The 15652-nt window shown below is 44.6% G+C and overlaps 1 protein-coding gene across 1 annotated transcript in view; it reads right to left on the reverse strand.

Annotated features, from left to right (window-relative positions):
- Nucleotides 1-15652, reverse strand: part of SERINC5 (serine incorporator 5) — a 55371-nt gene that overhangs the window by 33127 nt on the left and 6592 nt on the right. The window contains exon 2 of the mRNA XM_073584177.1: nucleotides 1790-1957. Coding sequence (XP_073440278.1) covers nucleotides 1790-1957 — 168 coding nt within the window. The remainder of the gene's footprint in view (nucleotides 1-1789; nucleotides 1958-15652) is intronic.

The following is a 15652-nucleotide window of genomic DNA, read 5'->3' on the forward strand; positions in this document are numbered from 1 at the left end:
TTCTTTTCATATTTAAAAAAAGAAAAAAAAAAAAAAAGGGGGAAAAAAAACCCTTCAAGCTCTCCCATGGATTAAACAGTAAAAAATTGAAAAAGGGACGGCACATTGATGCCATATGGATGGACAGTCACTGTTGGATGTAAGGCATTTATTGTTGTTGCAGTATTGGCTTTCTGAAAGAGCAGTGTCCTGTGTGGTGTGAACATACCGAAATGTAAAAGGCAATTGCGGTTTTGTCTGCTTGTTGGCTAGATTGCACAAAAAATACATTGTTTTAAAGAATCCTTTAAAAAAAAAACAAAAAAAAAACAAAAAACGCTTGTTCCTAAATATTACCGGTAAATGGTTTTAACGACGCCCCTTGGTGAAGAACGGGTGTCTAACGCTGATGTAGGCCATCCTGGACCATCACAGGCATGACTCTGCTGCCTATGCACAGGAGGAACTGGACGATACAAAGGAATTGTTGAGCGGCCACCAGCACCGGACACATTAGGACCGGCTCTCATCTGCAAAGTTATATCTTTTCAAAAATAAAAGCAGTGCTGGATTCCAACAGCCCCCAGATATAATGGGGTTTTTGTAACTTTTCTGTAACAAAAAAAATATCCGTTTTGAAGGAATAGGAGACAGAGGTAGATGTGAACCTAGCTTTCGGCTATGTGCACACTAGTAGACGTCTTTTCAGCATTTTTTTCCCCTGCAACAATTGGTGCGTTTTTCAGGAACTTTGCTTCCAACACAGAAGCAAAAACACAGGTCACCAATGCAAGACATATGTTCATGAAAAAATACACATAAAAATGGAACAGCTGGGGAGTTGAATTGGTCTGGAATAATTTACCCAAGACACCGCGCATTATGTTTGTAGGACGCTGTTTACTTTTACACTTTGGTCAGCCATTGAGCTGCTCAGGTTTTGTTCAATTTCACACCTTGGTCAGCCCACAGGAGTTGTTCAATCTCATACCTTGGTCGGCCAATGTTTACTTTGTACATATCACTAATTAAACTGGTCTAATCTAAACAAAAAAAAAAAAAAACAACACAATCTGTGTGAATGAGATTTCTGAAATCTCAGACTTTACTGGTACTGTAAAACGTAGCTGAAAATTTTCGTTAAAAAAACAGCTGAAAAAAACGCCTAGTGTGAACACAGACGTTTTAAAAGCCAATTAGTAGAACACTGGGGAGCCATAATAAACACGTAACAGAAACATCTACACACAGCAGCATTCTTCCCATACAATTTCAATTTAAAAATCTTTTTATTTTGCCTGATCGATCAGAGTACATTAACGATCGCTCTGCATCATTGTAGTTGTCCTATGTTAAAGGGAAACTATCACCAAGTTTTTGCTATGTAATCTAAGAGCAGCATGATGTAGGGAAAGAGACCCTGATTCCAGTGATGTGTCAGTGACTGGGCTGCTTGCTATCATTTTGATACAATCCCTGTTTTCTCTGCTGCAGAACTAGCAGTTCTCTCAATGCTGAGCTCTGCATAACCACATCCACACCACTGATTGGCAGCTTTCTGTGTACACTGTGCATAGGCCGAAAGCCTAGTCCTGAAGTCATAATCTTCTGCTGATAAAACACTGATTTTATTGAAACAGCCTAGTAAGTGACACGTTGTTGGAATTAGGGACTCTACATTATCCTCCTTTCAGATTATAAAGCCAAAAACCTGCCGATGGATTCCCTTTAAGGAGGACATCAATATAAAATTGTGGAATGGCTGCTGGGTTTTCATGTTCTAGTTTCCTTGCATTCATGGATAACTTACATGGTCTTCCAATAGTTTGGCCACACTCGTGGACATCATGACAGCACAGAGTATGGTGACCAGAATGAAGAAAAAGGCATACATAATGCGGGTGCTGGTGGACTGCTTGATCTTTGGGCAGCATGTACAGCACAGGGCGCAGGCCGCAGCCCCGCAGCAGCAGGCTACCTGCAAAAGACGACAAAAAAAAGAAAGATTATATTAAAATCAATCTCTACCCTAACACATAAAATAAAGAATGTGTTATATATTCATTGCATCAATAGAATTGTAGAATTGTGCACCTCCAGACCCATCAGCAGACGCAGGCTGAGGCCAGACTACAGGTTGCTGCAAGTAGGTCTGCTGAGAGGAGGAAAGCGTGGACTCGCCACCATCCTCCCATTCTCCATCTTGTACCCAAATGTGTACATGGTATTCATATATTTGGGACCATGAGCTAATAACACCGGCATTACAGTGTATACACATACTGTATGCATAGCGTGCATGGCATTCATTGCTTGGCTTTGCAGAGGTTATCAAATAGTGATGACTGGGGGCCTAAGAAGTTCAGCCCAGTTCACTTTAATGGGGTGAGCGGTGGTCCCAGACGCAGTCACTGTCATGGTTAGGACATGGTTAATGTCCTGTTCTCACAGGGTTAACTTTTGCTGGACTCTCTCTGGATCTGGGAGGGGTATTTATACTCACTCTTTACCAGGGTTCTCTGTCCGCTATACTGTTGTTCTTGTGTGTTTGACCCCTGGTGTGCGTGTATTCTGCGTTGTTTGTTTGCTTCCCGTGTATGACCCGGTCCATCCCCTCACTCTGTACTCCATCTCTTGTTTTGGCACTATTGTCTTCTCCGGTTCTGACCTGGCTTGGCTATCGTCACTCCGTTACCGTTTGCCCCTATTGTACCGTCTATTGCCCGTTCTGGTTTTCTGATCTATTGCTACGTCCTGACTATCCATTCTGTCTAATCCTTTGGTACTATTCTGATATCTCGTGCTTTGACCTCAGCTTGATCTGGTTTCTGTCTCTGGCTATGCCCCGTGGTAACACTGTCCTGTAGTTACCTTTCTAGGAGTTTCCCTGCAGCTCCTAGCTCTGTGGAGCTTAGGCCACACCCCCAGCAGTCATGTGCTTCAGGTCCTGGAGCATGCATTGTCACCACTGCTGCCCGCTCCGCAGGTATCTTTGTGCACAGTCTTTGTACTCAGGACACGCGCACTCGCTCAGTGAGCAAGTGCAGTGCGGTGTTCCTGACAGTCACACTTGTGAAGTGGTTGCGCTGCTCCAAGATGGGTCACATCCCCAAAGATCATCCAAAAAAATCCTTTAAAACCCTGCTTAATAGAAAAATGCCAACAATAAAATCCCAACACACACAAGAAGTGATATTATAAGTGTTTTCTTCCAAAACTGATAATCATCACATGATGTGTATACAGGTGCAGCTTTTCTATGCGTGTATCCACCCGCCAGGATAAGTATAGTTGTCAGTACGAGCACAAACGAGCCAAAATGACATAATAACAATAATTATAGCCATAATTCATCCCATCAGTAGTTACCAGATCATCAGCCATGACATGTGGATGCAAGTGTTGGAGGTCTAAACGACTTACCATATTGATACGAGCACTTTATCTGCCCATATAAAAGGGCCCTTTGACCTTCCTGGACAGCTCCCATTAAATGAAGCAGTTCCCCTTGTAAAATAAAAATAACATACTTCCGGACCCTCAATTTCCAGTGATGACGGCGCCGGGTTTCCCGAAGCTCATGTGACATTTTGATGCCACATGAACCCCTGCAAGCAATAATCGGCCGCTATTGGGCTGCCCGCGCGTTGACTTCTCTAGGACAAATGTCAGTCAAGCGAAAGAAGAGAGAGCGCAGCACTCCAATGACGGCCGCTAATTGGCTGTAGGGCTCGTGTGGTATAATAATGCTACACAAACCATGGAAAATCCGGTGTCGGCATTGCTGGAATGGTGCTGGTGTGGGAGGTGACCACATTAATTTTTTATTTTACAATGGGGACTACTTCACTAAAAATGGGGTTGTCCAGGTAGGGAACAACCCATTTATTTTCAATGACAGATGTGTAATGCTTTATTTCTCCCGTGTTGGTACAACTCTACATCAATTACAGATGACCTCTGGGGTCCCATCACCCTGCGACAGCAAACAGAACAGCTAATTTACATTTGGATTATGTTAGTGGTCTACTCATTTTTAATACAAAGCAAGCTAAAGTAAACTTGTTTTATTTTTGGATCTTTAAAACTTGTATTCCTCAAGATCCAGTACTTCCCCAGCTAAGTATCCATCCTCACTAAGCTCCAGTAACTTCCACTAGCCACACTACTAATGCTCTAGTAACTCCCCACCCAATACTAAGCTCCAGTACCTCCCCTCAGCAAAGCTCCAGTAACTCCCTCTACTACTAAGCTCCAGTACCTCCCCCAACTAAGCTCCAGTAACTCCCTCTACTTCAAAGCTCCAGTACCTCTCCCAACTTAGCTTCAGTAACTCCCTCACCTACTCAGCTTCAGTACCTCTCCCAGCTAAGCTACAGTAACTCCCCCCACTACTAAGCTCCAGTGGAATTTGAGAATACAGAATTTCTTCATACATAACCATACATAGACCTGCTCAGCTCCTCTGGCTCAATAACATGTTGTCTCCATTTTTTCACATGACAGATTCCGTTTAAAGGGCTAGTCAAAGATAATGCACACAGGCAACAATACATAAACACATATAAAAAAAATAATATTTGCTCATGTTTTTACTCAAATTCAAAGAAGCTTTATTGGCAGGACTAAATACACATTAGTTTTGCCAAAGCAATTGTACAAAAGGGAATAGGGATAGGGAGTGTAGAGATGTTGGGAAGGGGCTGTAGGAAAGGTGGATTGGGGCAGATCAAGGATGGGGCTATAGAAGTCCATGGCATAGGGAAGGTGGATGGAGGGATGGGGCAGATCCAAGGTGGGGGCCATAGAAGTCCATGGCTTATCATAGTTCTCTTTCTCGCAGTCTATAACATTCGCTCACATACCGCGCTGCTATCTCCACTGCTCTCTATTCTTCCCCCAGCAGGATATATGTTTTCTCTTCCTCCTTCATGGTGATGAAATCCGGGAAGAGATGTGAGAGTCTCCTGAAGTGAGTGTCCCTCACTGCTGAGTATTTGGGGCAGTGTAGCAGGAAGTGGGTCTCATCATCCAGGGCCTCCTGGTCACAGTGTTGGCACAGTCTTTCCTCCCTGGGCTTGTAGCTCTGCCTGTGTCGGCCGGATTCAATGGCCAGACTGCGGGCACTGAGTCTATATCGGCTCAGGATCTTGCGGTCTCTGGGGTCTGGGAGTTTCTCCAGATATGGGGCCAGTCTGTAGACTCTCTGTAGACTCCGGTACATGGTCGGTTTCTGTGAGCTGATGATGTCGTTCTTCCAGTCACTTACGTACCTCTCCTGGCCTTCGTCTACCATCTTCCTGATTCTGGCTTTTGTCAGGTTGTTGTGATTGGTGTTCTGGTCAGGTTGGGTTTGGGTGAGCTGTTCCAAGGATCCTGGTTTTTCTGTTTCACCTACATGTGTCAGGGCTTTATGGTGATGGGATTGCTCCTACGTAGGTGAGCCCAGAATGACAGTGCCCTCTTTAGAACCGTTAGGTGTAGAGGGAATCTGCCCAGCTCGGCCCGGCAAGCACTGTTGGAGGTGCTCCGATGGACTTGGAGAAGGTGCTTGGAGAATTCTAGGTGGAATATTTCTGTTGCGCTGGAATCCCACCTGGACCAGTCTGGGTAGGTGTGAGGACCACATACTCTCTGGATGTATACCATAGAAGCCACTGATTGGCTGCAAACATCACATGGGGCATACGGGCTGGGACACCTGTAGCCATCATAAACAGAAGACAGACAAGGAAGATCAGGGACGCTGCTGTGTTCGAGTAAAAGGGTGCACATATAGGATTTCATTATTGTATATGTATTGTTGCCTGTGTGCAACCAATGCATTATTTACAATTAATGGCAATTAGGGCAAGTCTGCGACAAGGGAGAGCAATTAATAATATTATCGGACGCCCCTTTAAGGCATTGCCATTCACAATAACGTGGTTGTGTAGATAAAACAAAAGGTGACTGCGCACTTTATAAGTTGTTATACATGAAAGTTTATAAAGATTCAAGTCTTTATAGTCATTTCGTAATTGACAAAGTCTCTTTCAGTTGTGGGAAGGGCCGGGTCACAAGCGGCGGCGGCGAACTCACAAGCCCAGGAATGTACGGGAGACAACGGGTGTTTATCTTCACTATATAAGCAGCATAGTCTCGTCAGATCCCATTCCAGAGAGTCCAAAAGCAAACATGCTCACAGACGACTACGGAGCGCACTGGGTCTGCAGTGCACACTACACACGGGACAGCTCCCATTATACATATTTTTTCAGGAGAAAGTTTCCAGCACCTTGTTGACTTCGTGCAAAGAAAAGATCTATTCTGATGAAATGAGGGAAACCATGGCCAGCGCTGGTAGCTAAGTAGCCGTCCATGTATATTAAATAATGGCCTGTGATACAGTGCGGCGTACACACTACAATTCATCATATATATAGGCGAAAGTCACTGGCGGACACAGAAAAGGGCCCCTGTGCAAGAACAATATATTGGCCCAGCCTGTAGCGGTTGGTGCAGTGTGACAGACAGGAAGTGAACAAAGGAAAGTTTAAAACAAATGTCTTTTAATGTCTAAAGAAAACTTACAACTGGAACTCAAAAGGTATCCTCCGGATCGCAGCCGGGAAACAAGACAGTCCGCAACAGAGACCAGTTGCCGTGGGCGACTGCACTCAGCTGCAGGGGCTTTTTACAAGGAACCTGTAGCTGTTGGCCACTTGGAAGACCTGGCCGGGAGGAAGCGGACCACCCCATTACCATCTTGTAGTCCGCTTCAAAAATTAAAGCCCATGGTAGGTTTTCTTAAATCTGCCCTGGACAAACAGCTTGACCAAGACCAAAACTTACTTTTATTTTGCATTGCAATCACAGCTATACCTGTGACTACAATGCACTCCCACGGCCTCAATACACTTCCGTACGCATCCTGGGGAACACATAGCGACCCTTGCATATCACACCGGTCACTGCCTCACAAGCCCAAGGGCTCCTAAAAATGCAAAATTGCATCGGCTTTGGAGGTAAAAAATGGTCCTCCTCATCTCTTGGGTCCCTGTGCGGCCACACAGGTTTCACCAATGATATGTCCGCCCCTGGGAGAAGTAAAGAGAATCTCAGGGGAAAAAAGACTAATGTGCACATGGTCGTATGGTCACAATTTAAACCACCGCTCTCCATTATGCCCATAGGTGATGATGGCCATCTTGTGGAATAACAAAGCTTTTAGGCCCCAATAAAAAATCTCCAACAGGACCCCAAATTATCACAGGCCTTTAATTGTGTTTGGTTTTCTCATATGTACAAAAGTGTCCGTTTAGGCCCTCGTAAGCTCCAGGACCTGGCCGTGATTGCCCAGAGGCCTGGAACATTGCTGGGTATCGGCCACACCATCAAAAGCATTTCTCACAAGTTCCTTAGAAAGTCAAAATAAAGATCTAAAATATACCCCCGCCATATACTGTCATGGAGTCTTAGCATCTTCAGTATTTGGTCAGTATTTTACCTCAGTATTTGTTAGCCAAAACCAGGAGTGGAACAATCAGAGGAAAAGTATAATAAAAACCCGACACCACTTCTGTATTTATCATCCACTCCTGGTTTTGGCTTACAAATACTGAGGTAAAAAAACTGACCAAATACTGATAGTGTGAACATCCCAGTCATGTAGTGCCCAGACAGTGCCGGACGCTGTTCATGTATGGTGCATACAAGCAGTGCCCAGACTGTCATACAGTGCCCATATGAAACTACAAAGTACCCAATCAGTACCATACTGTGACCGCATGGTGCCACACTCATCCAACATAGTCTTATAATGTCCACAGTGTCATTCTGTGATCAAGTAGTGCCAAACGGTGCCCACAGAGCGCCATACTTTGCTAAGGGAGGGTCAATGTCTAACTCAGTACTGGGCATCACATTAAAACCGTTCTGGCACGGAGTCTCCATCCAAATCACAGGGCTCCTCACAGTTTGCGCTGCATTTAGCGCCCTAATAGCAGGTCTAGTAAAGAGCACACCAGCAATAAGCTAAATGTGGAGACAAGATGAGAGCCGGGTGGTTTTTCATCTGTCGCCAACATGCGGCCTCTGTTTCTTCATTTTTTTTTCTTTTCTAAAAGAGGAGTGTAAATGGCGAGTACAGAAGGTCTATGGTAAGGGACACAGCTCGACATGAAGAAGCTCAGTCAGGGGGCTAACATCATGGAGACCACAATTAAAGGCCTCTAAGGGACAACAAGACGCTTTGGTTTTGTGAACGCTAAATTACAATCACTGTGTGCCCCAGGGATGACCACAAGCCACACACCACAAACACACATTTCCCTATCTGAGCAGAGCTGACCACTTGGTCTACAGTAGATGACGATTCCGGTGTTCTCCATGGTGGTGAGGATGGGCAGGCAGAGCGACTGCACACAGTGATCCCACATGTCCAACTTTTATTATTACCGTTATTTATCCTGCAGGTTCAATGAGGGTTTTAAAAGGAATTCTAAACACAGAAATTGCTCAAAGAAAATCAATAATTATCCCAGAAATTCAGCCATTAACCTTCTGCTTGATGCAATTTTGTATTTAATATTACAATTAAAACTGAAAAATATATAACGAGATTTGTTCTCTGTATCTCAGGAATTCAGCCATGTCCCCCTCCTCCTGCACTTCATCCTCACTGTCCTGTGTGTGACAGGACAGTTGCAAAACCAGCTGCAGCAGAAACCTTCCCCCTCTACCCAGCCTGAAGAAGAACATAAGACATCTATTGTCTAATCAGGTGAACCTTTCATTTATTTTACTCGCCATTTTATTAAGCAGACATCATCACTGTCCCCATAGAGGCTCACAATCTAAATTCCCTATCTGTAGGTCTTTGGAGTATGGGAGGAAACCGGAGTACCCGAAGGAAACCCACACAAACACGGAGAAAACATACAAACTCCTTGCAGATGATGGGATTTGAACCCACGACCCCAGCGCTGCAAAGCAACAGTGCTAACCACTGAGTCATCGTGTTGCTCTAAAGCTGGCAGGCTTTTTCCTGGAGCTTTTGCTGTTATTATTGCAGTGGTTCCGCTGCCAGCAGCTTTTTTCTATGATTTGAAACATAGCTAACGAGCTGCTTTACAGCATAGGCTGCCCGAAGAATAAACATGCTACTTTTTTTTTTTTTTTTTTAAAGGGAACCTGTCACCTCATTTTTCACATATAAGCTGTGGCCTCTGAAATTAGGGGCTTATCTACAGCATTCTAACCTCAAAGATAAGAAAAACAAGTTAGATTATACTCACCCAGGGGCGGTCCGGTCCGATGGGTGTCGCAGATCCGGGTCCGGTGACTCCCATCTTCATGTGATGACGTCCTCTTCCTTGCTTCCTGGCGTAGCTCCTGCGCAGGCGTACTGATCTGCCCTGTTGAGTGCAGAGTAAAGTACTGTAGTGCGCAGGCACCGGACCTCTCTGATCTTTCCCGGCGCCTGCGCACTGCAGTACTTTACTCTGCACTCAACAGGGCAGAGAATTACGCCTGTGCAGGAGCCGCGACAGAAGCAAGGAAGATGATGACATCGCAGGATGATGGGAGGCACCAGACCCAGACCTGCGACACCCATCGGACCGGACAGTCCCTGGGTGAGTATAAGCTAACTTGTTTTTCTTATCTTTCAGGTTACATCGGGGGCTTATCTGCAGCATTACAGAATGCTGTAGATAAGCCCCTAATGGCGGAGGCCGCAGCTTATATGCAAAAAATGAGGTGACAGGGTCCCTTTAACTACACTACATGGCAGCGGCGTATCTAGGGGGGGGCAGCCAGGGCATTTGCCATGGGCGCAGCTAGCAGGGGGGCGCAGTCGGGCTGCCTAATGCCTGGGAGTGGGCGGTTCTCTGTGTCAGCTGTCAATCTGACAGCCGGCGCAGAGAAGGAGCGCGTGCCGGCTCCCAGGGAGCAATTGTACTGGCGTCTATACAGACGTCCTTTATTAGATTGGTATATTCTGAAAGCAGAACAAAAAGAGGCCAGAGTGCTGATATAGTGGGCGAAGTCGTGTGACCTCAGTATTTTTCTATCAGACATGTTGGACATTTTTTGCAGGTTTTTTTGCGTGATTGCAGACAGTGTCTTTCCTGTCCTGTCTAGTTAGTGTGGGCCACATTGTTTGCTCAGTCTATTTTCCTACCTGCGTTTGTGTTTTCATCTTGTCTCACCGACAATATATGTTTGGGGGCTATATATTCATTTGTGGTCTGCTCTGGGGCAGTTTAGATTTCCCCTTTCTTGCTTTAGGCTGATTTAGTTCTCCGGCTGTGTCGAGGCGTCTAGGATCATGGTAGGTATGCTCCACGGCTACTGCTAGTTGTGTGGATAGGATCAGGGGTCTGCAATCCGCTTAGTTACCAACCTCTCTGGTTTTCTGTGGCTTAGCTTGGTCTTGCTCTCCTCCTCGGTGACCCAATCATAACACCGGGCCCCTTTACTGCTCTATAGGATTATCCCTTCTTCCCAGCATGTCAGGATAGGCCGAACATTCTGGATACCTCTAGAGAATAACATCAGTCCTGCACAACCTTCTATAAATTTATGCCCAGATGTTGGAAGTATTTGGTCTTCGTCTTGTACGCTTAAGTCCCATAAACAAATTAGACCAACGTTGTCCGAACCTCAGAAACCGATGGGTTCAGTAGGCAGTCTAATATAAGTGCATGGGGCAGTGGGACAGACTATGGCCGGAGGAGTTGATAATCTGGCAAGTCTGATTTCGGACTGCCAATTCTTTTGCTATCCCTGCCTATCATAAGCTGACGCCAGAAGTGTCTGTCAACAACTGTCTTCTAGACAGAACAGACGCGCTCGACAGAGAAATGTCTCCCCTGAATGGTAAAGCTGGATGAGACAACTGCCAGCCAGACGATCGGACAAGCCATCATTCGGCTGACAGCCACTTAAGGCGTATGAGGTCTATAGAATGGAAGAGTTGGTAGCCCAAAAATCTGGTAGAGGAAGGACAAAATTAACACTTGGACTGCCTGAATTATGTTCAGAGAAACTCCAGATCTTGACTCTTGGCTGACAGACGTATAATGTTCAGGTCAGGACTGATGACATCCATATCCTCCCCTATCCTTTCTTTCCCTTTTCTTGGCGCTCCCGCTCTTTTCTTTCCTAAAAGTAGGAATGTCCCTTTGTGTTTTCAATAATTTGGATTGTGATACATTTGACCAATTTTCCTAATTTTGCAAGTGTAATGCCTACCTCTTGTTATATGGTCACCCATACATTTCTGGAAAAGCAAATAAGGCCTTTGACTCACCCTATAACAGAGAGCACACAGATGCCAAATTCTGTTGGCTAAATAATGGACCAGAATAACATACGGTATATATCCGTTTATTATTTGCTGCCTGGAATGGTGACCACCAGGTGGTTCTGTTCTAAGGATCAGTAAGGACTGAGCAATTAGACCTATGTGATAACTTTATGGGACATTGTTATCATATGGATAAGAAGCCGTAAAGGGCTCGACTTCCAGATCGCTGCTGCTGGGAAGATGTATAATTTCTTGCTGGCCATTCAAATAAATGGAAACCTTGTAATACTAAGGCTAGTTTCACATTTGCGTCTTTGTGCCCAAGTAGAAACGCATGCAAAAATGCATCATGCGCTTTTTATGCGCATTCGTTCTCTAGGTGTTAAACCAGTGTCTACACGTTTACTGGTAAAACGAATGCCTACGCAAACGCCGGCGTATGCATGTCCATGCGCACACCTGCGTTCCCATAGACTGTAATGCGTTGTTTTGACGTATTCCGTACGCATGCTTTTTTTTACACCTTTGGGCGGACCCAAAAATGCAACAGGTTGCGCCCGGCGCGTCAAGACGCACACCTTGAAAAAACGCATGCGCACGAAAACGCAGACGAACGCGTGCAAACGCAAGACCATGCGTATGCCATGTTAAACATAGGTACGCATGACGCATGCGCACGATGCGCTGCGCACAAAACCGCTAATGTGAAACCAGCCTAAGACATCAAATCACAACGGGATCCTTCTTCACTGACGTTCATATCCCCCCGGGATCAATGCACATGTTGTGTTTTTTCGTGCTGAAAAAACCCCAGCAGAATACACTACCAGCAAAGTCAATAAGATTTCTCAGATCTCATGTACATGTTACATTTTTTTTCCTCCACACAATCTGACAAACGGTGTGAAAGTTACCATCTGCAGCGCGTCAATTGTGTCTGAGTTTTGATGCTTTTTCCCCCATAGTCTTCGATGAGGAGCTTATTTTCTGCATCAAAAAATACATGTAAAGCTGCTTTTTTTTTTTTTAAATCAGTTTTACATGCATTTCCGGAACAAAAAATACAGAGGTGGCTTTCTACAGGGAAGGGATGTGATATAACAGAAGCAGGAAGAACAAGCAAAGCAAAAAAAAATCAGCACTAAAACTGCAACAAGACAATTCTGCAACAAAAAAGATGCATCAAAATCTGTAATAATTGCTGCAGATTCATCTTGTGAACCTTCATGCAATTTTTTATATAAACAATTTATTTACCCCAGTTGAAGGGGGTTATTTTCTTCAGATGACCACTTTGATTTTTGCAATCTTGCCAAATTAACTTTAAGCCATACTTCATATAAGGCTCCATTTACACACCCGAGTGAGCGTTACGATCCGAAAGAAACAGATGGATTTTCTTTTCAAGTGTCATCCTAGCCGCTTCCATTTTTTTGGTAGTAAATTGTCGGAACTTTTAAAATGCATCTGTTAAAGAAGCACTCTTCTCATCAAAGTTTTTATCCTCTTAATATATTGCAGCCATCATATCATATAGCACTATGTACTTACAATTGCTTTTTTCTACCCAGCTAATTCTTCTCTTTTCTATTATGTCTATGACATCACGTGATTAAATACTGACTAGCTGAATTCTTCTAAGATCTATGTAGCAACAGGAGGTCAATTTTCCCTGCATGAGTCCCTGCAAAAGTCCCTGGCAGGGTGAGGAGGGAGCAGCAGGGTCAGGGAGTTGAAGAGGGGATGATTCATGCAGGGAAAAAGTACTTCCTGTTTCTACATAGAACAGCGAAAAGAGAAGAATTAGCTGGGTAGAAAGGCAAAATGAGCAATTGTAAGTACACAGTAATATATAATATGATGACTGCAATATATTAAGATAACAACTTTCATGGGAGGCGGGCTCATTTAAAAAAACAGGTAAAACTCAGATGAAAAACTGAAGTGCAAAGTCTCTTCAGTGTGTCTTCTGTTTTATACAGACTGTCATAAACTTTAAAGGGGTGATTCCCTTTCAGACTATTTCTGCTCTGGCTGCAGTTTGTTAAGGCATGGCATACTGCCCTGTACTCAGTTTCCCCAGTGCCATCTGTTATGAATGGGTCACCGAGGAGAAAAAAGCAAAACAAGCTAAGTCACAGAAAACCAGAGAGGTTGGTAACTATGCAGATTGCAGATCCCTGATCCTACCACACAACTAGCAGCAGCCGTGGAGCGTACCTACGATGTTCCTAGACGCTTCGTCACAGCCGGAGGATTAAATAAGCCTGAAGCATGAAAAGGGGAAAACTAACTGCCCCAGAGCAGACCCCAAAGGAATAGATAGACCCCACACATGTATTGACGGTGAAACAAGATGAAGGCACAAACACAGGCAGGAATATAGGCTGAGCAAACGATGGGGCCCAAACTAACTAGAGGGTCCTCCAGCGTGTCTCCGCCGTTGCTTCAGTTGTCTAGCATTGGCTTCAGAGCGGCAATTGGTGAGCTCAGCGACTCTGAAAGGGGCGTTCTGTCTGCAGAGGCTCTGAGCTCACTGATTGGCTGTCGACGTAACGTCAGCGCTGCAGCCAATGCCGGCGGCTGAAACTCACTGATGGCTGTTGTGAGTTCATTCTCTGGTTCACCAGTTGTGAGTTCTCCTTCCAGACTCCTTCTGGTGGTAACAGGAGGTAGTGAGGCTGATTTGATCGGTGGAGATCTGCCACCTGAGAATGAGGATGACGATTGGACCTCAGGAGTCTCAGATTGGATTTAAGACAGCCGACGCCCTATTCAGTTGCTGGTGATTCCTTCTGGCTTGTCAGCTCTTGGTTTTTAGCTCTGTTCCAGTCATCTAAAGCTAAGTTTTTCTGCTAATGTTCACACTTGATTTTGTTGGTCTATTCAGTTTTTGTGTGGTCTGCCAGCCCCGGCTTGGGAGCTGAGCTGAATTTCCACTCTTATTTATCAGTATTTTGCCAATTTGCTTTTTGTCCCTTACTAGTTTGGTCTCTTTTTGCTCTGTCTCAGAATATTTCAGAGTGCTGATATAGTGGGAGAAGTCTAGGGACTTCAGGGTTAATATCCTATGGAGGAGGGGAAGGGGAAAGAGGGAGGAACGAGAGTCAGACTGACATTCTTCTGCAAGTTCTCCTGAAACATCACACTTTATCTGTAGTCCGATGCGTATCAGGAGTCAGGATCAGTGACTTCCCCAGACATAAGGGAGAAGAAGGAGAGGACACTTGGATTTCAACATGTCTGATCCTTTGTCCCATATGGAGACTGGCAGATATCAGAAGTCTAGTAATCTGCTTGTCTCTTTTGGAGATCTCAAATCTGACCAAAAGATATCTCAGGGATCTCAAGTCTAAAATTGGGTTCACATTAACCAAATCGACTGCCGACCCACAGATATTTACAGGCTGGCTGTTGTCTAGTAACCTGTTTACACAGGCACTTAGTGATAAGTATGATCAGTAATAAACTATTCTCGGCAGCACAGATTCTGCTTACACAGGATGATGGGTTGGCCAAGAACAAAGATCTTTCGTGCAGCACAAAAATTGCTTTCACCTGATGAAGGAGCATTTTCCTCATTCAATGGGTGATCAGCAGTCGGCATACACGGAAAGAGTAATCGAGAAATGAGCATTCCTAAGAATTCTCGTTCCGAATAATGCACTTTAAAAAAAAAAGTTGCCAACTTAAAAAAAAAAATAATCTGTATCACGAGTATAGCCTCTGCCCATGTGAGAAGTCCAATACTAGTACAGATCCATGATAGTTTGGGGCCTTGCTAGGGATTTTGCATTGAGGCCCACAAGCTTCAAATTACATCACTGCAGCGTGTATACAGTATAAAAATCTTATTTTAGTACATGAAAATATTAGATTAGGGTTTGTACACACCATGAGCTAAATCAGAGTTAACTGGAACCAGATTGGGGATTCACAGAAAATACCCGCAGGAAGAGCAGATGCCTAATGTACAGTATCCATAGGTTTCTATGGGGCGCCAGTTAAAGAGGACCTATCACTCCCTAAAAAACATTGATTGCAAAAATCCCTCAGCTCCCCTGATTCTGCCACGGTTTTCCATTGTGTGATGTGTCGTTGTACTGCAGAGATATTCACATTTGTTTCTTTTGGAGCGCAATATGTGAAATCTCTGCTTGCAGACCAACCAGGAGTCTCTTCACAGTCTTCTCTGGTGGTGTGTGCTTTCACACCTCCTTCCCAGATGCTGTCAATTACAGTTCAGTATCTAATCTAGAAGTCTCAGACATTGTCGAGCTGTGGTTGGCAGCATATAGGAGGGAGGGGTGAAGTGCATAACTCCAGAGATTACTGTGAAGAAACGCCCAGTTTCACTATAGGCAGAGATTTCACATAGTG

The sequence above is a fragment of the Dendrobates tinctorius genome, unplaced genomic scaffold, assembly GCF_039654945.1.
Source record: "Dendrobates tinctorius isolate UK_male_01 unplaced genomic scaffold, ASM3965494v1 ptg000083l, whole genome shotgun sequence".
NCBI classification, from domain to species: Eukaryota; Metazoa; Chordata; class Amphibia; order Anura; family Dendrobatidae; genus Dendrobates; species Dendrobates tinctorius.